The 24,030-nt window shown below is 39.0% G+C and overlaps 1 protein-coding gene and 1 long non-coding RNA gene across 3 annotated transcripts; one reads left to right on the forward strand and one right to left on the reverse strand.

Moving 5' to 3' along the window:
- Positions 1–3,834: 3,834 nt before the first annotated feature.
- LOC149269579 (uncharacterized) lies at positions 3,835–7,911 on the forward strand. The gene is made up of 2 exons (XR_016268878.1): positions 3,835–4,193; positions 5,002–7,911. It is a non-coding gene; the product is annotated as an uncharacterized LOC149269579 (long non-coding RNA).
- On the reverse strand, positions 7,859–23,715 carry BicD (Microtubule-associated protein Bicaudal D). 2 transcript variants are annotated; one of them, XR_016268877.1, is made up of 8 exons: positions 22,584–23,715; positions 10,598–10,963; positions 10,391–10,528; positions 9,471–10,321; positions 9,189–9,406; positions 8,867–9,121; positions 8,500–8,801; positions 7,859–8,243 (listed from the first exon to the last, which is right to left on the reverse strand). XR_016268877.1 is itself a non-coding variant. In XM_018003998.2 (8 exons), the coding sequence occupies exons 1-8, from the start codon at positions 22,806–22,808 to the stop codon at positions 8,126–8,128; spliced, it is 2,346 nt and encodes a 781-aa protein (XP_017859487.1). In that variant the 5' UTR covers positions 22,809–23,715; the 3' UTR covers positions 7,859–8,125. The 2 variants fall into 2 exon arrangements, 1 of the variants encoding a protein (XP_017859487.1); XM_018003998.2 differs by having other exon boundaries at positions 8,627–8,801.
- Positions 23,716–24,030: the final 315 nt, after the last annotated feature.

Here is a 24,030-nt window from a genome sequence, read left to right on the forward strand (position 1 = left end):
AAGGAATGTATAAAATCGAAAGCAAATCTTTATATTCTATAGTTGTACAGTTAGACAGTTAGAGAACTGCCGAGTGAGCTACCGTTGCCTTTATTATTTCTACTTTGACTACTACACAAAAAAATATTTCCCCAGGTTGAGAATTTTTATTTTTTATTTTTATTTTTTTTTTTTAATTTTTTTTTTTTTTTTTTTGGCAATTTCTGTAATTTTGTCAGTTGAAGCCCTCCACAGATAGACCCATATTATATGATATGGTAGTTGTGAAAATGGTTAAAATTTAGTCAACAATTTTAGGAGCCTTAGCAACTATTATTAAGTTATTAGTCGGTTGCGCCTGATTGCACGGCTCTCAGTAGTTATTATTTCGCGTATGTAACAGACAGAAGTAGGCGTGGCAAAACCAATATGTATATAGACTCCTTGCCCATATAGACCACATATGTCACTCCAAATAGTTTCAATTTAATCTATATAATGACTATAAACAGATATACTGATCAGTGATCAATTAAATTATGATCTATTATCTATTTTATGAACAGCTAATTCACGCGATCAACAATGAACTATATAATACACTATGTATATCAATTAGTATCTAATGAAATATATATTTATACTTACTATAAAAGCAAGATCTTATGAAGTATAAGATTATATCTAGCATATCATCAAAATCAACTTTGGCGCTATCAAATAATTATAGTAATTAATTTGCGGATCTCTCTAGAATTTCGTTAAGTGCATTTATTGCGTTATCTGTGGAGCCTCTTATCTGGCTGATCTGGCAGCAGCTCAAGGCTAAAACCTAAGCGCTAAGACAATGAGGTTTCTTTTTAAGCCAAGCGAAAGGCTTCTAATTTGTTAAGAGGCTGCTTCATTATGGCCGAAATGGATATGGATATGGCTATATGGCTATACGGTTATGGTTATGGTTATGGTCAGTAATTAATGCATAGAGACTCGTGCCGACGTCGACGTTGACTGCGACGCCGACTGCGATAGCAACACAGATTGTTGCTATATTGCGATTATGACTTGGATAGCCGACTGCTGCTGCTGCTGCTCATCTTCACAGCTCTGATTGCTGCTCGTCGTTGTTGCTGTTGTTGATGATACCAGTTTGCCTCAACCTTGGAGCAGCGACGACAACAGCAGCAACAACAACAAATATATGTATTTTTCGTACCCAGTACCAGAGCTAGTACCGAAAGCGCCGTGAAGAGCACTTCTTGAGGCCCGTCCGGTTCGGTAGCAGCAGTGGATGCGGATGCGAAAAAAAGTGAATGTAAAGCTAAAAACTAAAAACTACAAGAGAAACAACAACAACAAGAAGACCACTTGATGACGTTGTCCGCTATCTGCTGTCCGCTGTCCGCCGTCCGCCGTCCGAGCGCGTGACAGAACAATAAACTAGCTTTATTTTTTGTTTTTGGCAAGGTGAGGGAGTGCGGGGTAGGTGTGGACAGGTGAGGAGCTGCATGTGACTGGCACCAACCAAAATATTTGAATTAGTTTCTTGAATAAACTAAGTTACAATTAAGAGATTTATATACATATTTACATATATCAATATATCATCTATCTCTAATGGATCTTCGCTCTTCACTTCTCAATGAAGACTTTGCCATTGAATGATGCAAATTTGGTTCACCTCAATTGCACGCTTAACTGATTAATGATATGTGCTTTGGCCAGCTCAATAATTCAGAGGGTGGTCAGAAAAATTGGCAGTTCTAGAAACATAATAAAAAATTTATATATAAGTATATATCACTTATAAATCACTCAATATTTAAATACATATATATTTTAGACTATATTAATAAAATATGTGTATTTAATATATGTATAATTAATATAATTTCTTAAAATACAAAGATACATTACAAAGTTTTTATGGAAATATATAACAAAAATGTGAACCGAAAAAAAATAAATATTCATATATATATGTACATACATTTTAAATTTTAAATTAAATTATATTTTATTTACATTTCAATTTAAATTTGCTTAAAAAAAACATATATTTTTAAAAAATAATATAAAATTTCCTAATTCAAAACATATATTAAAAATATTTATCTTTTATTTTATAATAAATATATTTAAATTAGAGAGGTTCATGCATTTTTTATTCAGTAAACTTGCTCACACTTTTTGTTCCGTTGTTGTTTAAAAACCTTGTTAGATTGTTGATCAATAAAAAATATAAGAACCTAAATTTGCAAAAAAATTAAACGTCAAAATTTTATCTTTTATCTTATGTTAATTTTTCTATTTTTATGCCCTTCTTTCTAATTCCGCGTATCATTCTGGGTAAACTTGTATATAACTAATGCGGGTTTTATTATTTCGAAGAATACAAGTGTTTTTATTTATCAGTTCTATATGTTTTTGAAGTCGATATTTGGTTTAAAATCTAAAGTTTTTAACCGGACTTAAATCTTACACTTACATAAAATCCAATCAGATTTTAATTAGATTAATTAGATCTCGTCACATACATCAAAAATCAAAAATGTAAGCTAAGTATTTCCATGAGCTCGTTTTTAGCGCTTACATAACTTTTAATTAAAAGATAATTAATCTAAGCACGAGTCCAATTGGAGCTGCCCTCGGCAACAGGCGCTTCTGATTGGCGAGCAAGACGAATAGAAAGAGCGAGAGGTGCAGGACAGAGTGAGAGGTAGCGAGCTGGTACTCTTGTATATTTGTCGAACGACCTTAGCACATGTGCTAAGACACTTTAAGCATTGAATTTTTTTTTACATTTTTTTTTGTGAATTCCATTTGAAAATGTGTTAAATATTTGCAGCTGTCAATTTGTGTGACCTCTCTCTGTGTGGCCCAACTTGATGGCAAATACAAATATTAATTTAGGTCATTTTTAGGAAGTGTGTGCGCGAAGCTTTGAAAGCTCTCCGCTTAGCCTGGACACAAACCATACGCAAGCTCGCATGTTACTAGTGGCAGCTCGCTCTAGCATACACAGAGATTGCAGTGCACACACTAGCTGTGCTGCTCTGCAACGCGTTGAAAATGCATGGAAAGCAGGCAGCTGAAATTTCTGGGTGCCTGTTAAATGACGCGCGATACAACAAATCGCACTACACAAATTTACCGTCATTGTTCGAAAACAAAGAGCAGAAAAAATCCGCTCGCAACTCGCATGAGATAGACAGCGAGTGTGTGTGTCGTCGCACACGTTGCATTATGCTAGCCGTGTTGCTTGGTGGTTCGTAGCGTGCAGCGCAAATGTGGCGCCCACTTGTTGCTGGCAAACGTGGCAACTTGTTATGCTGGCTTGGCTGCTCTGCTTCTTGCCGATTGCCCTTATTGGGACAGAGACAAAAAGCCAATTACAAAAACCGAAATGCCAATAGGCCTCTGTGTGCCCTATCAACAGCATCGCATCACGTGTGCGGATGGAAGGGGGGCCGCAGTAATGGCCAATGCGATATGATTTTCAACTCCACCCACATAATTGGCAAAGGGAAACATGCACATGCACCCATGCATGATGCATGCAGGCATGTAGTTAAAGTTAGTGCTAATGAAAGTCGTGCAACAAATTGTGGCGTTCTTTTACAAAGTGCAAATTAATTATGAACATAATTGAGCCGGCTAATCTCTGTTCACATATTTATATATGTACATATGTATGAATGAATGAATGTATTTGCATAAGTGTGGTAATTTTTAATACTTTATGCCAATGCCACGATGTTTGTTTCCATGTGTATCGATATCTGTTAATGCTAATTAGCTTATTTTTAGCTTATTATTGCTTAATTATTATAAACAGCTAATCAAGTTGTTGACAGGGCTCATTAATAAAGTTTTTCATAATTTTTACATATTTAATAAGCATTTATAAGTTTGAAAAAAATGTAGTTCCACTCCTCCCGATGATCACACACGATAATGAAGTGCGATAGAATACGGCTACTGGTCTCCGCTCTATTTAAATGACATGCTACACACACATGCATCATATGAGTAAACACAGCACGTTCCATACTTACATACATTTGCATACATACATATGTCAAAGCTGTTGCTGTTTTGTTTTCAAATTATAACAACTCACATCGAACGCACTTGGATTGCCTGCAACTCAAATTTAGGCCAATGGAACAATGCTGAAAGCGATCTGACAGTCAACTCCACCCACAACATTCTATGTGAGACGAAAACAAATGGTTACTAAGTAAATTACAAAGAAATGGAATTGGCACTAATACTAGCAGAACAAGCTGTGGTGGGTCGGGTCAAGTGAAGCAGCAGAAGGCAAAAGTAGCATGCCGAAGTATTGCAATTGCCCAGACGTATCGATGCGGGCCAGTTTGTTGAGCTGATTACTGGCCATTGGGCCGGTCTTTATCCCTCTTTAAAGCATTTCTGGTTGGTCTGCGCCTGTCGCACCAGTCACAGTAACAGTAACAGCTGACTGTTGTAGCTGGCCGGCCGCTATCATTTAAAAACAATACAGAACACAGCTCTATACACACACAGGAGTGGCAGAGGCAGAGGCAGAGGCAGAGGCAGAGGCAGAGGCACAGACAGAGGTTTGCGTGTGTGTGTGCGCGCGTAAGCGGTGAACGCGCCAAACGGCAGCAGCTGAGACGGCAGCCAATAAGAGTTGCCATCCAACTATATCATGGCGAGCACCTGTGAGAATTGCTGGGCGCCTGATGTTCGGTTTGTGCAATTCGACAACACAAAATTTTCGAAGTTCCACTGGGCGACGGCTCACCAACCAATAAAGCGATATTGCCAGGCACGTAGTCGGGAGTTTTTCTAAAGGGGTCTTTAACTTTGCGTATTGGCGAATATGCAAGTAGTAGAAGAATAATAACTTTGATTTTTGCAAGAAAATATATAAACAAACTGAAGAGCTGTGCAGTTTTAGCCAACAAGAATTAAATATTTGATATATTTAACATATTTAATAATTTGTGTCTTATACATTAACACATTTCCATTCGTCAGCTGTTGCGGACATCCCCTTTGCATGCGCTACTGGTTTCTCGTATAGAAACAGCGCTGCGACCAACCACCAACCAAAGCAGCGGCAGCAGAAGGCAAAGGAAGGCACTGACTCAGCATGAATTTTCGTTTCTGCATGTGCGCAACTGTATGAGTGTGTGGGTAAGTGTGCGCTTGTGTGTGTGCTGTGTTCTGTTATTATCTCTCTCCATGTGTGAGTGAGGGACTGTCGGCGGTGGGCGAGTATTGGTTTGTTGTCGACTGTTCGATAGAGCATCGTCGTGCATCTGGTGAATTATGTTCGCCTGGCTAAAATATCGGTAGTTTTGCTCGCCGCGTGACGATGGCGCGTGACTTGGACATCGCCAGTGATTGGAATCGGTATCGATAACGTGCTTGAGGGAGGGAGTCATTCACATTTACATTAAGACTTCGAATTGATTGCCAGGAAATAAATAAATAAAGTCAAGTGCGTTCGAAGACATTTGAATGCTCTGCGTCGGCATATGGAATGTTGAGTGAGAAGAGTTGACTGTGAGGATCACCTATACATATGCATGTATACGAATATTATATAGATTTAATTAGCTTCTGTTTGACTAGGCTAATTAGCTCCAGTAATCTATTCAAAATTGTACTCAATTACTTGTACAACTGAGCAGATAACACAATCTTTATATATATGCATATATTGTATACTTTTTATTGCTTTATGGTGGGGTGATGAAAACAGCTGTCGACGTAGCTGCTTAAAAACAAACAGTTGATTTATTTATTATTAAATACTAGAGATGTGTTCCTGCCCCAAATAAAGTCACGCACGTTTAATACAATACAATCACGAAATTTACTTTTGTGGAAAGTTCATGGGAAATTTCACTTCTAGCTGGCCTGTAAATTCAGGAAGAACCTTTCTGTGCGCTTCTCATGCACCGCATAATTCCACTGCAATAAAGTTAATTGAAATAAATAAAAGATATTTTGTTTGTTTATTCGCTAATTTGTTTATTTCTTCACATATGTATAATTTATGTTAATTTCTTTGTTTGTTTTGTTTATCCCACTGCATGTTGGCAATGCTCATATGTATGTATGTCCATTGTAGCCCAGGGCGGGGCTCGTTTATCCATTTATCATAAAACTTATTAAATATTTATCAATTCTTAAATTCAATTGCTTTTACTTTTTAAGTTTATTTATTTTTGTTTTGAAATAGAAAACTATTATTTTGTTCTATGTTAATTGAAATAGTTCTTAGTTATGTTTTTTATTATTTATTTTATTTTATTTTGTTTTTGTTTTTTACTTTTGTTGGCTATCAATATTTTGGCTTGTTGGGTCGATTGATAAGGTATGTATATGTATACATATATATTTATTTATATATATATGGATGTATGTTCTGGATGAAACTTAAAGTTGTATTTGTTTTTGTTTTTACTGATGTTGTAGTTGTTGTTTATTGGTTCGGTGTGTGTTCAATAAATAGACTTTGTTCCATCTTTACATATTTCTCTTTGTTTTCTTTTTGCAAAAAGGGACGGTAAAATTACAATAAAATCATTTTGAAATTTATGTATTCATCAGTTGTTTTTTTTTTTGTTGTTTCTTGTTCTACAAATTTCATCATAAATAATTTGTATAGGCAACTGAATAAGTTCAGTTAATCTCAGTGTATGTGAGTGTATGGACGACGTGTGTGTGTGTGTGTGTGTGTGAGTCTATGTATGCATGTGTGTGTCTTAAATATAAATTCAATTTAATGGCTCGGTAAATTTACATAATATACGCTCAATGCATATTTCAATTTGATATTCTTACACATTTTTCCAACTAAACATTTTTGAAACATAAACATTCTAATATTTTTATAATTTCATAGATCTTGGCTGTGTTTGAAATCTCTAATTTTGTGTATTTAATTAATTTGCTACTATAATATAATAATAATAATTATTAGTTTTAACTTTAACGTTTTTTAATTATTCAATATTTTTGTTATTTTAAGTTGATTAAGCTGCTTGTTAGTAGTAAATAGAATATTCTATTTTTAAAGGCTGTGTTTATAAAATAAAAGTGAAAAAGATTGTGGCTAAATAAATGTTCTTTTCATTTCAATTAATTTATTTTATTTTTATTTTTTTTTTATTAAATTAAATAATGCACAAATTATAGACTATGGTTGCAACAAAAAAACTTGGTTTTTTATGTAAATAATATTTTGATTGCGAACAGAAAATAATTAAATTTACTACAATTTTTGTTTTCAATCAGAAAAATGTTTCGTCTTTGAGACGCCGCTGCCATTGCTGATAGAAATCCGCACAACAGTCGCTTGCCAAATATTTATCGTTTCTTTATATAAATATAGCATATAGAATTTACATATTTTGTTTTTGTTAAGCTTTTCTGCTTTTGTTCTTCAACAAAAGTTATCTCGTTTTTACTTTTACGTACATTTTCTTTTTGGAAATACTTTTCCAATTTGTTTTCTTTTCTTCTTTTTTTTTTTTTTTTTTGAAAAATACTTTTTATAGTCAGGCCAATAATACATGCTTGCCAATTTACATATATGTATATATGTTTTTTTCATTTCAAATTTTTTTCTTTCGCTTTTTGCGCACAGCGTTGATAACAAAAATCAAATTTTATAAATCAATCAACGCGAAAATGTTAACAAAAAGCAAACTAAATTGAATCAAATATATTTGTTGATCATGTTTTTCTTGTATATAGAAAAATACAATTATTTAGTTGATATTTTGTTGTTGTTTCAATTTCAATAGAGTTGTTAATTAAATTAATTGGACGTTTAAGTAACTAACCGTTAATAACTGTTTTGTTTTGTTTTCTTATGTGATTTTCTTTTTTTTTTTTTTGTCTAACTAAGGGCTCAATAAATACAAATAGAAACAGATACAAATAGAATACAGTTATATATCATTAAATATAGGAAGTAGAACAAATAGCTATAGCATCCTTCACAAATACATTCAAAGTATTCCACGTGTGTGTTGTATGGGTCCGGGCTCGTCTGTGAGTGATTCTTCAGCTACTCCCAACGAATTTACAACTTAAGCAAAGTATAAACCAAGGCCAAAAGCTTACGCTGCACGCTGATCTTATGTTAGAATGGATTCGCATTGCTGCTCGCCGGATTTCTGCTGGATGGACGTGTGCTGAATGAGGATTTGCCGCTGGTGCCGCGCTGCGGAGGCATTGGACGACGCACATGACGCATTTCGCTGTTGGCCAAATAGAGAGAATGATTAGCAAAGCGTTTAAGATATTTGGAAACGATTTAGTTTGGCAGCAGGGTTTTATGAACAACAATTAGCAACTACAATATAAATATTATTATCTGGCAGATTATTATTTAAGAGCTTCTCTCAGTTCTTGCTTTGGTTTAGGCATTCGTTATCCGGAAGCAGCAGCAGCAACAGCAACAGCAAACGCCTTAGCGTTTCGCGCATGCAAACATTATTTTGCCCCAATGCTTACCAAGTGAAGGATTCTTGAATTTTGTATAAGGATTTCATAACTAAAGACATTTGCTTAATTGAATTATTGGCATGGGACTTTGAGTTCTTGTGCTGTGCTTCTTGTTTAGCGACCCAAATGCACCCACCGATCCATTTCCATTTCCTCCAAGCGCTGTGTGAGCGCCAACTTTTGTTGCACAGCCAAGCGCAGCAGCTGATTGAGCGTCTTCTTCTCCTCCTCTGCAGCCTCCAGCTGACGATTCAGATCATCCACCTGAGTTACATACTCCTCGCAGCGTGCAGCGAACATGGCGCGCAGACCTGATGAGAGAGAGAGGAGAGATTAGTTTAATAAATTGACATTATAATTTATGTTTTATATTTACTGGAGAAAGTGGCTGCATCTTCCTTGAGCAGTCGCAGCTCATTGCGCAGCTTGGACATCGTGTCGCTGACAATGATTTTCTCGTTCTCATATTTGGATTTGAGATTTGTGAGCGCCACCTCGGCGGTTTGCTTATTGGACTTGAGCACATTGCGCAGTGTAATGATTTGCTCGCGCTTCACAGACAACAAGCTCTTCAGCTTCACAATTTGCTCCTGCAGCTCCTCCACCTCCTCGGTGTTGCCCTTATCGGAAGCTGTAAAGGGAAAGAGAGAGTGAGCTATGAGGGAGGCTCAACCCTTATGGGATTTGTGTTTGCTTACATTCTCCGCCCTCAGCGCGCACTTTGTGCTTGTTCAGATCGATGGTGTGCTCCACAGCGGTCTTCAAATGCTTGATCTGATCGCTCACTGTGTCCACATACTTCTTAATCTCCACGGAATCGGCCAGGCCCTGCAGATCCTCAACGATTTGCGGGCGTGCGGTGAAGACATCCGATTTGAATTGCGACTGAATGGCAGTCAAGGAATCGTTCTCGAAGCTGAAAGGAAAACATTCAAGTTATTATAAATGGTTTCAAGGGAAATATGTAAATTTCCATTTACCTCATGTCGTCGGTCTTGTGATCCAGCAGCACACGTGACGGCGTCTCTCCGTTCACCGTGCAGACCAGATGATAAAGCTGAGCCAAGTCATCGCTGAGTGCGACCAACGTGCTGCGAGCCGAGCCCAAGCTCTGTCCCGCGTTCTGTGAGATGTGCGTCAGGGTCTGCACATCGCTCTGCAGATCCAGCGACTTTTGCTCGGTGGAGAGCAGCTTGTTCTTCAGATTAGTCACCTCGTTGCGCAACGTGGTGGTGGCATCCGTGTAGTTCAGGCCCTTTTGCAGCTCAGCTATATCAGTCTTGAGGCCGTCTATTTCCTTGGCGGAGAGCGTGAACCAATTGGCATATTGTGTAATAATGCTGCGCAGCTGTTGCTGCAGCTGCTGCTCGTCCTCCTTGGTCTGTCTGTCCTGGTCCTTGACGTCGATCTGTTTCTTCAGCTGCACCAGCGCATCGACATGGGCGGCCAGCAGGGCGAGGCGCGACATAAAGTTTTGCAGCTCATTTTGTGACTTGTCCAGACTGCTTTGCGCTTCACGCAAATTCGTCGTCAGATGCGCTTTCTCGTTCTCCATGCTCTCCAGCTGCTTCTCCAGCTTCTTCAGCTCGTTGAGATGAATCTCCGAGAAGAGATCACATTTGGTGCCATCGGGCGATTTGAGTTCGGTGCTCAAATCCGCCTCGAGACGTTTGAGCGCCAGATTCTCCTCCTCCCCGTCCGAGTTATTGCTGGCATTGTCCTCCATATTGCTGCGTATGCTATAGGCCAAATTGCTAATGTGAAACATGGACTCGCGATTCAAATGGCCATCGAGCTCCTTTTTCAGCGCATATTTGGCTTCACGCTCGCCCTAAAAGAAGGATTTCAGAATTTAGTCAAAGACAGCTCCAGATTTCTGCAGTTATTTCATGCCACACACCTGCAGTGCTTCGAGCGCCTCCTCCATTTGCTTCTCGGCAATCTTTTTGAGATTCGCCAGCTCATCGACCTGTTGATTGAGCAGCTCCACCTCCTCGGTCAGGCGACGTATCTCATGTTTGGCACCCTCGAACTCCACCTGAAAGGCAACGAAGGTGCAAATGACCCAAGTCTAACCAAATTCCTATTCCAATTCAAATGAACTCACCTGCGAGCTTCTCAAGCTGGACACCTGCTTCTGCAACGATATGTTCTCCTCCTCCAGCTCTGAGTATTCGCTGAGCATACGCGTCTCACGAAATTTCAGATCCTTCAGCTCTGATTTGAGACGCAGTCGCTCCGCCTCATTGTCGCTCTTATCGCGTCCAATGTCTGAGTTCTCCTGCAGCATGCGATCCCGCTCATTGCGCACGCGCTCCAGCTCATGGCGCAGCTGCTTGGCCTCGTTCTCCAGATCGAGTATCTGCAGATTGAGCGATGTCTCACGAGCGGCCGACTCATTGAGCAGCGTCTCCTCCTGCTCGATGCCGGTCTTGTTTGTGACCTTCTGTGAGGTTTGGAATTTTGTGAGCGCCTGTAAAGAGTGCGAAAGAAGGGAAAATGTGAGAGAAAGTAGTAAGAAATGAGTTGGATGTCGACTGAAATTATTCATATACTAATTTAAGCATTACTGGAGCTACCTTTCCTCATCTCTCAGAATTGTTTGACGGAGGAATTGCTAAGATATTGTTGGTTGATGATGCTATTCAATATAATACTAACAGAATATTCAGTTGAAATGTATTAATCAAAGTAGTTTCATATCGTAATTTCACCTGCAACTTTAACCAGTTCAGATATTCATTCCGTCTCCCTCCCCCCTTAAGTTATCACTGCTTCTCTCACTCTAACCGACTCGCTCGTGTACCAGGGGTATTGCAATCATAAAAGTTGCCAGCCTCCCATTTTTATTGCAGTCATTTGCATGTGTAAGTTGTGTAGGTGAGCGAGAGGGGGCGGGGTCGTAGTCAATGGGGGCGTCAGTCACTGGGGAGCTCTGCCTGTGCGTTGGTCTGTTGCTGACGAAACGCCCCTCGTTTCGCTTTGTTACATTTTTCATTAAATGGCGCAGATATTTTCCTTCATTTTTTTTGCTTCTTCTTCTTTTTTTTTGGCATTTTCCCTTTATTACAGATCTCCCAATGGACGTGTAGATGGAGCAAGTGCATCTCAAAGTTGGATTTGCTCTTGTTCGCATTTATTGGATTTTGTTCGTCCTCGTGTATTGTTGTTGCTTAATTGTGCCGGGCAGTGTTGGAAAATGCGTAACGGGCGCACGTGCTCGTTAAGCTTAATAGGCGCAGGACACGCCCAGGACGTGGCAAAGAGGTAAACATGTATGTTATCATGGATGCACTTGAAGAAATTTTCTAGTACTACACATTTATTTAAAAATAACGTTTTTTTTTAATATAAAACTAATGTACCATCTAAAGACATTCTTGTAAATAAATCATGTATGCACTAATGCATATGGACATATATCTATATCATCGAGATCGTTCACATGTCGTTTTTGTATAGCCCATCAAATTTCAAATTTTTACATTTCTCTGTTAGGATCTAAATGTTGAGATTTTCACCCTATTTCTTTCTCCCTCTCGTAAAGGATCTACGTTTAGGTAAATAGATATTTCAATTTTAACTTCTGGAATACTATTATATTATTACAATTCAATATAATCATCTTTGGTATGCTGAATCTAATATATAATATATCTATAGAATTTTTTGTGTAGAATCTTTACTGATGAATGTTATCTATATAAGTATTGTATATAATTATATACGCTCTACTATTAAAATGGTTAAAAACAAGCATATATACTCTATATAAACACATAATTCATTTCGAAATATGTATAGCTCGATATATATCTAAATTTTTCCTCTCTACATGAATATGAATTTTTGCTCTCTTCATACTGCTCAAAACTTGATTGCCCATTAAATTCATTCACTCTGAGTATTTTCTACCAAGAGTGCCCCACATTTGTTCTCAGTGTACACACGTTAAACGTATATTAAAGCTTTCCAGCCAAGCCCTCGCCCGATGCCTGTGCAGTCATAAAAGCGCGCCTGATTGAAGGCATGCGACGTGCCCATATATGCCCAGCCGCAGCGAGTGGGTGGCCGGGTGGTTTCTGGAGTGTTGGCGGTGGGTGGTGGGTGGTGGGCGTGGCTAAGCTGTAATCGTGTTTTGCGGACTTTAATTGAAATCTCGCCGGCACTGTCGTTAGTTGGGCACATTTGAGGTACGTGCACACGGCACACGGCTGCACGGGCCGGCAACTGCGGAGCTGACCATGAGATTTGGTGGATTACAGTGCAGCGGAGCAGATTCTTGAAATGCTTCAAATGCTGCTGCAATTAGTCAGCTTTTCCTTGACAAAAGCCCACAGCTGTGAAAGGAAATAGCCCGCAGCTGCAAGCCCTTTTGGCCACTTCACTACTAGCCCCGCCCGCCTTGCCACGCCTCTGGCTAGTTGGGCTCGCTTTGTGATCATTGTCAATGGCCGTGGGCGACGTCAACGCTTTTATTTCATTTCGTTTCGTTTCGTTTATATTCCTCATTTCTCTCTTTTCAGTTTCTTCATTTGTGTTTTCTTTTTCAATTCGAGCTGGCGGCAAGTGCATTTCGTTAATTAGTGTGGCAGGGCTCTGGAAGCAAACAAAAGGCCAAGCCGAGTGGCAGTTAAGCTCGAAATTCGAGAACTCAAGAGATGACGCCAAACCGTGGCGCCACCTAGCCCTAAATATGTGGTACTATAAATATATATGCATGTATATGTGCTTGTTTATACATATACGAGCAGCGTCAACTCTTTGCTCAGCGCTTCGGATGTAATTTGAGCAGCTGCTAAATGCTTACAAAACTCTTTATCGCAAGGGGCTTGCCTCTGAAGGACCAAGTGGCGCCATCTATTGTTCATAGTTTTTGTTGCTTGAGGGACTTTAGTTTATGGTGAGATATTAAAATCTAGTCACTTTAACCAAGTTTTTTTAAAATTGTTAATTTAGTTAGAGTATTTTGTCGACTGTCTCAACTTTATATTGAATATTTATATTGAATTACTTCCGACTGCAGGTAGGTATACCATTTTTTGTTTAAACTGAGGTTATAAAGGTTTGTAATATATACAAAAATCCAGTTCAAGTATCGTTCAGTAAATACATTAAATTTTTAAGTACTCTTAGCTTTAGGCCTATGAAAATAAACTTAAAATTGTGAATAAATTTGGGTAGGCTTTAAAAGGCAAAAAAATAAAATTCATTAAAATTTACGTTTTATAAAAAATATTGACTGCATCTCTCGAGAAAGAGAGCTCGATCATGGCTCTAGATAGAGCTCTCTTTCTCGAACTGATTCTCGATCCTTATTTCATACTTTCTGTCTCTCTCTTTACCTTACTGACTTATCACTTAGACCTTTACTTTACGCTAATTTCTATCATGTTCTTTAATTCTCTATTTCTATACACCTCTCCCTTTTTTCGTTGACTGTTTAATCTCTCTCTTACAACGCCTCTTTCTCTTTTTATTGTCTCTCTGTCTCTGTCTCTTACTAATTGTCTCACGCTCTCTCTCTTACAATCCGTCTCTCTCTTAGTAGTCCATTCCAATTTATATCTCTGCCTGACTACCTCTATTTCTCTCACTATCTCTGCATTTTTCTCTATCTGTACGTTCCTTCAGTGCCTCCTACATAAACTCTCCTCCAAATTCATAATCTCTAGCGGCATCTATGCACTGGCAGCGGCAACAGTTAGCCACAAAAACCACATTAAATGACACCCCGACATGAACTTTATGCAAATTAAAAAAGATTTTTAATTAAGTCGAGCAAATATTAGCACAGGCGAGGTGCGGCGAGGCGAGGCGTGGCGTGGCAGCAAGGCAGGACTCGCCGTGGCAATAGAGGTGTGTCCTGTGCAACGTCGCCTGACTCACGTCCCACCCTGCCCCAGCCCCCCACCTCGTCGACTGCAACGCACAGGGATTGTCTGTTTGTGGCTTGGTTTTGTGTGTGTTTGTGTGCGTGTCAGCAGCATCTAAATGGCCCAAAATGAAGTTTCGGCCAGGTCCGCATTGATGTGGCAACAGCTGCCACAACTGCCGTCAGCCGTCAGCCGTCCGCCGTCCGCTGTCTGCCGTCGGCCCGTTGCACTGCTTCACAATTGCCGGCTACTAAAAATAGAGAGCAGATTGCCCACATTATGACAACGGGCAGCAGCGCTGGCAAACGAGCAAACGAGCGAGCTGTAACAATTTCCTACCACAGCCGGCGTAGGCGGTGGTCGCCCCGCCACGCCCTGCTCTGTCGCCCCAGCACCTGTGCTGATAAAGTATGCCATGAATGACTGAACAGTTTGTTTGGGGCATAGGCAAAGCGACAATGACGGCCACAGCAGCAACACCAGCGAACGACTGAAATTAGCTAGTGGCGCGTGATGGACTTGCAGATGCCCTGTAGATTTGACTTTTCATATGCACAAGTGAATGTAGATATAAAGAGACCGAATTGTATGTAAATAATATATAATCAATCTCGTTGCAGAGTCATCGATCTATATCGATTTTCTATCACTTTTATATATTTCAGAAGAGTATTAATTATTTCAAATGTTCAACTAGGCTTTATGCACCCGTACCAATGTTTCTTCTCATATCTCCAAGCATTCTGCAAAAATATTTTTGCTGCTTATTTTATCACCTTGGTTTCCATTCGACAAAGAGCTTAGAATCACTTTTTGCTAATTTTAGAAAATCTGCTCAATGATAAATATCGGATTATTAAATCGTTTTCGGATAGAAAAAGCTCATTATAGTTTACTGTCCTCTATAAGCATAACTTCTTTTAATGGGAAATATTTTAGCAAGCATACTTGAGATTTTTAATTAATCAATATTCTTTTTTTTTATCTCCCTTTAAAACCAGTCTTCGTGAGAGATAAAAGGCTCCTCTGAATTACAAAGGTGCAGAGGAATTTAGATGCATACGATTCCATAAGAAAATAATGTAATCAACGTAGAGCTATATCTAAATGCACTGAGAATTGGCAGAGAACTACAAGGTTCATTAACTTAAAACATGAAAATGTTTAAAGTAAAGGGGAAAATAGAAGATATTCTACAAATAGAATATAAATATATAATATAGTCTTGTCCGATTCGTCTATCAGATATATATATATTTATAACTCAGCTATTTAATTTTTCAATAAACCCCATACATATATTCAAATTACAGGGTATTATGGCTCATCACCCCAACATGGAAATAACAATCAGTGGCAATGCAAACAAACAAGAACAACTGCTGCTACTGCTCTTGATGCCCTGCTGTAGGCTGTCGTGTAATTTCTTAACCCGCACACAAACACACGCACACAAACACACGCATACACACACACACACACCGATACACACACATACAGAGTGAGATTACAAACACCATAAGCTGGGGGGATGCGGACGCACTTGTGGCCTCCATGTCAATGCACGCATTTGACACTCTCTGAATTTGAAATGTCGCCAAATTGAAAATAAGCACAGCGAAGCGACTGAAGCAAAAGCTGAATAAGAACGAGGCACTAAACTGTATAATATTCAGCATGGAAACTGTGCGCGATCACAAAAGCAATGCAAATTACGCTCTCAACTAAATGGAAACTAGCAAAAGTACTAAAACAAGAAAATGAAAGCAAACTGAAAAACTAGCCATGTCAAGTCGAGAGCCCTAATGCTCTTCACAATATAGATATACAAATGGGGTCTGGCTGGGGTAGAGATAGGAAATTGCAATGGATTTAGTTCGATTGAAAAAGTATATATAAATTATTAATCGATATTTATCGATTGATGATGCATCAAGTGATATTCATAATTTATAGCGATACAGAATGATAAGAGCTATAGATATTACTATGAATAACTTCATAATTCTCAAGCACACACATATGGTAGAAATCGATATTTATCGTTTGGAAACTGGTCAGATCAGCTAGCAAACTTTAAGCATTACTTCAAAATATATACGACGATATTTATCGATTACAGTTAAAGAGATATTAAATTAATAACATTACTCTACTATATATTTATCGATATATGTTGATTACAGATTTAGGAATTAGAAATACAATATAATCGAAGCTAAAAATAACCGAACAAATCGACAAATATGCTTAATATTAACATTGTAATACTAATTTGTTACATTCATCGATTATTATCGATTCAAAATTAGGATTGCAAACCAGAAAGAAGATTCTCTTTATCAATATTTTCTAATTTATATTTACATACCGTGACTATTAAAGTATATACATATATAAGATATCAGTGGAATGATTAATGAATTTCCTTAATATTATAATCATAAAGCTGACTCAAGCTAAAATACCTAGACAAGAGTATAGATCACATTTAAGAATCAAATTCTTATACAACTTATCTATATAGAGATTGCTTATAAATCCCATGAAGCAGAATCTGTTAGAGCTATGCCACAGCATAGCTGTAATACCCCTGTGTCTGGCATAACGATATGTGCACATACTTAAATTGTGCTCTTAACTAAATGGATATGCGAATTGTAAGAATGCAGCGGAATTCATATGCAAATCCTTTTCAGCTGCGGGACAATAAATGTTGCTGACGCGCGCAGCGAGGATAACGCTGTCACAGCCGCTGCCTCGTTGCATGCTGGGTGCACCCAGCGTCATCTGCATTCTCATCATCATCATCATCATCATTATCAGAGAGCAAAAGCAGTAAAAATCATTTGCACTTAACAGCCAATCAGCTGAGGTCGTTATCATGTGTCCAATTCGACCATTTGCATATAACTGGGGCGAAATGTGTCTGTTTGTGCGGATGCTGCGACTGTTTGTGGCCCTCAAATTGGCAGCACTCCAAGAGAGATGCTCGAGATTCCGCAAGAGGCGAGCAGGAACCGTCGCTCGGTTGGGCTCATAAAATGTGTCTATGAGCCGAAACGGAAGCCAATCAGCTTCCAAATAAGTTGGGTGCAAATAAATTGCATTGCCATTATGGACACGACTGGTGCATAAACAGAGAAGAAATTCGTAAATGCTCAACGGACAGATACCCTGTAAACAGCTGCTGATTTGTTGGTGATTTATATTCAACTATTCAACTAAATATCAAAGTTTCGAGCCTTAGCAGTGTGGAGGATATGCTATAAAACGTAGTCGATATTTATCGATTTTCGATTGTTAACATACATCATCTATAAGCTGCTTAATGTCTTTTATAGGCCAACTTATATTCATCAACTGAGCTATCATCTACTTCTATGCATGTACGTTCCAAGGACATCGCTTCCCTTCCAATATTTATCGATTTGCAGAAAATTGAAGATATTACTGATAAACCCACATTGTTCAGATCTTGTCACTTCATCTATAAACACTTTCAACACTCAAGCGATATTGATCGATTCTTGGGATAGTGGTAAGATTAGGGTTAGGCAGGTTAAAATATCGATAACTATAATCAATATTTATACATATCACAAATTAAAGCTATTGTGTCCTACCAAGTCTGTTTAGTTAATTCAATCTTCAATATACATAATTAATATCAACATTTCAAAGACCTTGATACTGTAAATCGATAATTAGAAAATAAATTCAATGAATGTAGCCTAATGGAATTGCCTTGCTGGGCCTTTGAATATACCCTCTTTTGCAGCATTTTCAATTGGCATAGCGTGTAAAAGCTGTTGCAACTGTTTGTCGCGTTGCCGCAGCCTCTCTAAGAGCGACTTGCTGTGAGATTTTCTCGCCAGTCAGCCCCCTTTCCCCATCCCCCTCTTTCTCTCCCTCTGGCCCCCTCTTCAGTTGACAGCTGCTTTTACATTTTCATTGCAGACACCGCCAAATGGTTTGGGAACAACATTTTTCCTGCTCATTTCCCTTGCAGCACCAGCGGCAGCTACAAATGACAACTGCGACGGCGACTGCGACTGCGACTGCAGCCAGCTCGGAAACATGTTTTGTCATTGCTGCAGCAGTTAACCCTTGCTCGCCTACCCTTAACCCGGCCCCACACACTTGGCCCCCTGCCGCTGCAATTGTCTGTCGTCCTTGTTGTTGCCGGATTTGATTGCCGTAGAATTGCAATTTGCGCCAACAGAACAGAGCATCAGCGTCAAATCATTATAATTTCTTCGTCGGGATTTTATTTTTTCTATCCTGCTGCCAGGACTCCCAGGCCCCAGCTCGGTTGTGTCCTGGGCGCTTTTCATATTGTTTTTCAGTGCTTGGCAAGGATTTAGCTAAACGACTTTTGGCTGGGCTGCAATTCTCTTTGTCAGCCGAATATTTGTGGAAATTAAGGCTTAGATTGGACTAAAGCGGTTTGAGTAATTAAGCGAGGCCTTTGGAGATTCTACTGTCAAAGGTGAGTGCGGGGATGGAGTGAGTTAGGATCTATAATGAGGAAAATATGCAAATGCAATTATTATTCGGAACTGAATCTGTGATTTGATGTGAGATATTACGGCGGAAAAAAAACCGGGGATGGGCGAAAGAATACTGAGGTTTAGTCAGAGCTTATCAAAGGGCTTAACCTTAAATGACTTTGCGGTGCAACTAGTTCAAGGTGGAAGACAGATCAAGTTTAGGGACCAACTTTTAGTCTATAATCAGCAAATGCAGTCAGGCATTGGTTTTTCGATTCCATATTCTTTAATCTATAGTTCTTCACTAACATATCTTCTTCAATTTGTGTTTATTATTAGAATATCTTGAGCTTTTTAATCAGTTTTAATACTCGGAACCCATTGAAATTGGGTAATCAGGGTATTGTCATTATATTTTGATAACTTATTGACGTAAGCTTTATAATTATTCTGATTCTTTGACTACTTGAATACTCTTACTATCATTTTATAGAGTTTCCTCAACATTTTCTATTTAATATATAAATCTCAAAGTTTCTTCTCTTGCATTACCTGATTAACTGATTAGATTCTTATCACCTTCCGATATTTATTGCTCTTTATACGTATATAATCTATGATCAACTCTGATTATTTTATCGACCTAACTAACTTCTGCTTCATAGTTTTATAGCATAAACATATTTTAGAACCGAAAGCCTCCGGATATTTCCACTCTAAACTAACTAAACTAAGCTAACGCTCTCAAAAATTCCCCTTAGAATTTTGTAAACAGTTTTCCTGTTGCAATTTATGTGCTCTATTTAAAAATTCCTCAATTTGCATAGTTCGTAGTTCGCTCACGGTACGTCTCCCTCCCCAATGTGCCCTATCGCCCGCTCTATCTATCTACCAGTTGCCGTGTAAATAATGGCATTAATTATTAAAGTTGGTATTAAAAACTTTTGTGGCCTTTGTCAAGTTAACAACTCACACAGGCCGCAAAAACTATGCGAGCGAGGACGATGAGGTCCCTGGGCGAAATGTCCTTGGCTGCCATCAGGCGAGTCATAAAATATGGTCAAATGACACACACACAGACCGACTGACACACACACACAGAGAGAGAGAGTGACTCGAAGTTGGCTTCGGTTTTATGGCTGTTGTTTTGGCCGCCTCTTAATTGCCGCAGTTAGACAAACGTCCAAACAACATGTGTAACGTGCCACGCCTTGTTACGCCCCTCTCCTACACACACACAGAAACCACAAAGTCAACTACATAAATTCTTAACTTCACTTTGGCGCAGAGCTTAACATTCCGTCTAAACATTTGCATTCGACTGCATTTTGGCCAATTTTCAAATTTTGCGATTTTCCGAAAATTTCCCCTTACCCCATTCAAGCGCGCAATCAAAATGCCTGCACATTTAGGCCTAGTCGGCGAGAAAATTACCGCCGCCAGCTCTATATGGGGAAAATATTCTATTAATTTTGGCCAGGCTAATTTGGCTGCAGCCATTTGGCAGGATGCGGCGGCTCTCAAAACTCTTCGTCTCTGTTCAGGGCGACTCTGATTTATGTTCATTTAGGGGGTAAAGTCGCCCACGGGCTGATATCTTGATTACAAGTGGGAAATATGTCGCCCAACACCGCCCACGCCCCTCCCAGCCACAACTCTGGCGCAAGGCGCAGACCGAATGCCCGCAGCGTTGTCGTCGACGCTGCAAATAATTTTCTCTCTTTCCTTCCTTTTTTTTTTTTTTTTTTTTTAATTTTAAGCATGCATTAATGCGCGTGTAAATGAGTGAGAGTGTGTGCGTGTGTGTGTGTTTGTGTGTGGGTGTGTTTTGCTCGCGGCATCAGCTCTCCTCGTTAAAAGTTCAGTTGAGTTCAAAGCTAACAAGCTGGAAACTATCAAGCTAACGGCCTAGTTGGCCAGCAAGTGGGCGCCACCTGTCGTACAATTAATCAAACAGTGCAGCTGATACGAAAATGGAATGTGGAATTGAGTTTGGAAAACTAGAGAAGCGTGTGATTGAGAAATGTTTGGAATATATGAGAAGCTATAATCTAAATTAAAATTTAATTATTTAAAAATTCATGGCCAAATATAAATCTGTAAATATGTTAATATAGGATCAATTAATATAGGATCAATTCTCAGTCTGTTGCATAAGGCTTTATATATTCCTTTGTCAATATCTTCTCTTAGTTATTAGCCTATTTATATCGACAATTGTTTCTATACTTCTAAATATCATCATCTTTCATAAGCAAAAACAAAATCTTATCACATAAATTCCTACTTCAAATAAAAAAGTTTCCACTTGGAACTAGTTCGGCTTTGAAACAAGCCAAAACTTGACTTGAAATACGACCAATCGATTCATTGTTTTGGCAACGAATCGCGTAATTAACGCCAGGGGCAACAATAAAAGGCAGAGAAAGAAACAACACATAAATAAAAGGTGCAAAACAAAATGATAATGAGTCGACAGGCAAAAGTTATTTATATTACCGCTAAAGCCCTTTGGGCGAAGGACAAACTTTTTTGTTGTTGCTGTTGCCGTTGTTGTTGGGCTTTTCCGCAATGCACATTCGAAAAATTCCAACGGAAATGCCAAAAACAATTGCCGTGGCTAATTGCCAGTCTGACAGTTGGCGAGCGAACACAGGTGCAAAATGGAATGAGAAAAGCAACATATCGACATTCATATAAACCAAGTCAGTCGGCAACAACAACAGCAACAAAAGCAACTGAACTGAGTGGCGATAATAAAGCGCATGCCAAATTGACCATGATCAAGCAGCGAGAGAGAGGGAGAGAGAGAGAGAGAGACCTAGGGAGATGGCTGGTAAAGAGTGGAGACCATTGTTGAGTGGAGAGCGACTGAGCGTAGGCGTTCACTCAAGCGGCGCCAAGTACCGCAAGCCCAGTTTGTAGAACGAAGGAAAATCTACATGTGACCAGCTAAACGATTAAATCATTTGTGATTATCAGAGCTGGACAAGCAAAGGCGCCCAGAGCGAGGAGAGTACAAATTGGAGAGTGAGAGAGCAGCAGAGCAAGAGAGTGTGCTTCTAGCATAAAAGTGTAGATTCGATATGGCGAATGGGCTAGAAGAGAACAACAACAGCAGTAGTTACATTCGATAGTGAAGAAGTTCCAATATTTATGTTTAAAATGTGTGAATATTTGCAGGCTAAATTCAATTGGATATTGCCATAGCTAATATGCGATGTAGTAGACAAATAATATGCTATATTCTTATATATTTTATATATTGAATTAAAAATAGATTGTTTACACATTAAAGAGTCCATCATATCTTAGCTTTCACTGTAGTCGCTTTATCTTTTTAGCATACCAATAAAATGAAATTCTTTTCTTTTATTCTACCTGCTAGTTCTACTAAAGAAATCAAGTCCTACAACATTCACACAATTTTTGCTAATCCAAGTGTACGCTTTAGCGAGTGCTTACTGTTTTCTGCCAACAAGGCAAATTGCAAACCAATTGCAAAAACTTTTGGTCTAACAGCAATTATGTCGGTGTGTGTGTGTGTGTGTAGACTATTCACATGTTTGTGTGGGCTTCACATGCATGTGCATATTTATACTTGACTGTGTGTGTGTGTTTGCTGCCAAATAGCGGCAGTTTAAATCCAGTGAACACCCCCCCCCCCCCCCACACACACACACACACATAGACACAGCTGTTCAACTGTTTCTTTTGTGCTTACCTCCTGCGTAATGTCCAGTTCATGGCGTGTGTTATCGTAGAGGGTTTCCAGCTCCTCGCACTTTTGCTCCAGTGCCGACTTCTCCTCCAGCAGCGAGAGGCCATATTGTGCAGATTGAGCGCTGGCGCTGGACACCTGATCGAGTTCGCGTGTCAGTCGCTCCACTTCCAAGCGCAACTGCTCCACAACTGGTTGGGCGTCAGCGTTGGCGCTGGGGCTGGACATGGTGAGTGGGCGGAGGTGGTGACGGGGGGACGAAAAGGGAGTGGGAATGTGTGTGTGTGTATCGGTGTGTGTAGCTTAAGGACGGTACCACGGTCTATATACAGGCGTGGCGAATGCAGCTGCTCCTGTTGCTTGGGCGGAATCGTCGTCAAATTGTTTTTGTTATTTTATTTATTTATCTTGTTTCTTTTTTTTGGAGGGAAATCAATAAAAAAACTGTTTTTATTGTGTTGTTGCTGTGTTTTTTTAGTGCTTTGGCCGCTGTTGCTGTCCAACTCACACCTACACGCAAGCTTCTCCGTGTGTGCGTATGTGTGCGTGCGTTCGTTTCACCTTTTCTCTTTTGTGCTGCTATTCACACTGGCAGCTGAGCGGTGGAATGAAAATTGGAATTTTTTCTTTTCTTTTATATTTTATTTTTTACTTTTTTCTTCTGCTTTGCCAAAAATTAATTCACCGTCACTTGTCGCACTTTTTGGCTACCTTCAACAGGATCTATCATACGGCAAACAGTGGGAGGACAGAGTGGGTTTCACAGAGAAAGAGAGAGCGAGAACAGGAAGTTTCAATTCACAGAACGGTCGACGTCTCTGCTGCTGCCGTCGTCGTCGTCGACATGACATCACACGATTTCCACTTTCATTTTATTAATTGTTGCTGTCCAGACGAGCCGTGGTAGCCAACAAACTTTAGTTGTATGCTATATACATATATGTAGTACGTATTTTCGTTGCACTTGAGACGGAATTTGTTTGGAGCAATTTGGTAAAATTGCTAATTAAAGAAGTTAAAATCGACAAGTTCTTCGAATGCAAAAACAAAACTCCGCAATCACGGTCCGTGCGTGCGTATCTTCTTCTTTGCACACACACTGTTTGTGACGGAATGCGAATTAGTGATGTCAATAAGACATTGTAGCGGTGAGCCATGGCAGTCGTTGCGATAGTTGGATATATATTTTGAAATCATAATAAAAAGAATCAGATATTAAATAATTTGAATTGATAGGTCCATAATTAAACTAAATAATATTGTGATTATTGTATAATAAATGTGTAAACAAGAGAATATGCTATATTATCGATATATCGCTTTGATATGTATACGATATTAATAGATGGCGATAGTTGATACTAAAGTTACAATAATTATTGTTTTTTATTGACTGTATAAATATAATAATAATTATAAACCGTTTTTATTGTATATAAATAGTTATTTC

Source organism: Drosophila arizonae, chromosome 3, assembly GCF_054131065.1.
Source record: "Drosophila arizonae isolate 15081-1271.41 chromosome 3, UAZ_ARI_1.0, whole genome shotgun sequence".
Classification (NCBI taxonomy): domain Eukaryota; kingdom Metazoa; phylum Arthropoda; class Insecta; order Diptera; family Drosophilidae; genus Drosophila; species Drosophila arizonae.

Excerpts from the sequence above, each read along its gene's own strand:
- BicD (XM_018003998.2), bottom strand. The coding sequence starts at position 22,808 with ATGTCCAGCCCCAGCGCCAACGCTGACGCCCAACCAGTTGTGGAGCAG. Across the intron at positions 10,529-10,597 it reads CCAGCTTGAGAAGCTCGCAG|GTGGAGTTCGAGGGTGCCAA; the intron begins GTGAGTTCATTT and ends GTTGCCTTTCAG. Across the intron at positions 9,122-9,188 it reads GCGCGCTGAGGGCGGAGAAT|CTTCCGATAAGGGCAACACC; the intron begins GTAAGCAAACAC and ends TTCCCTTTACAG.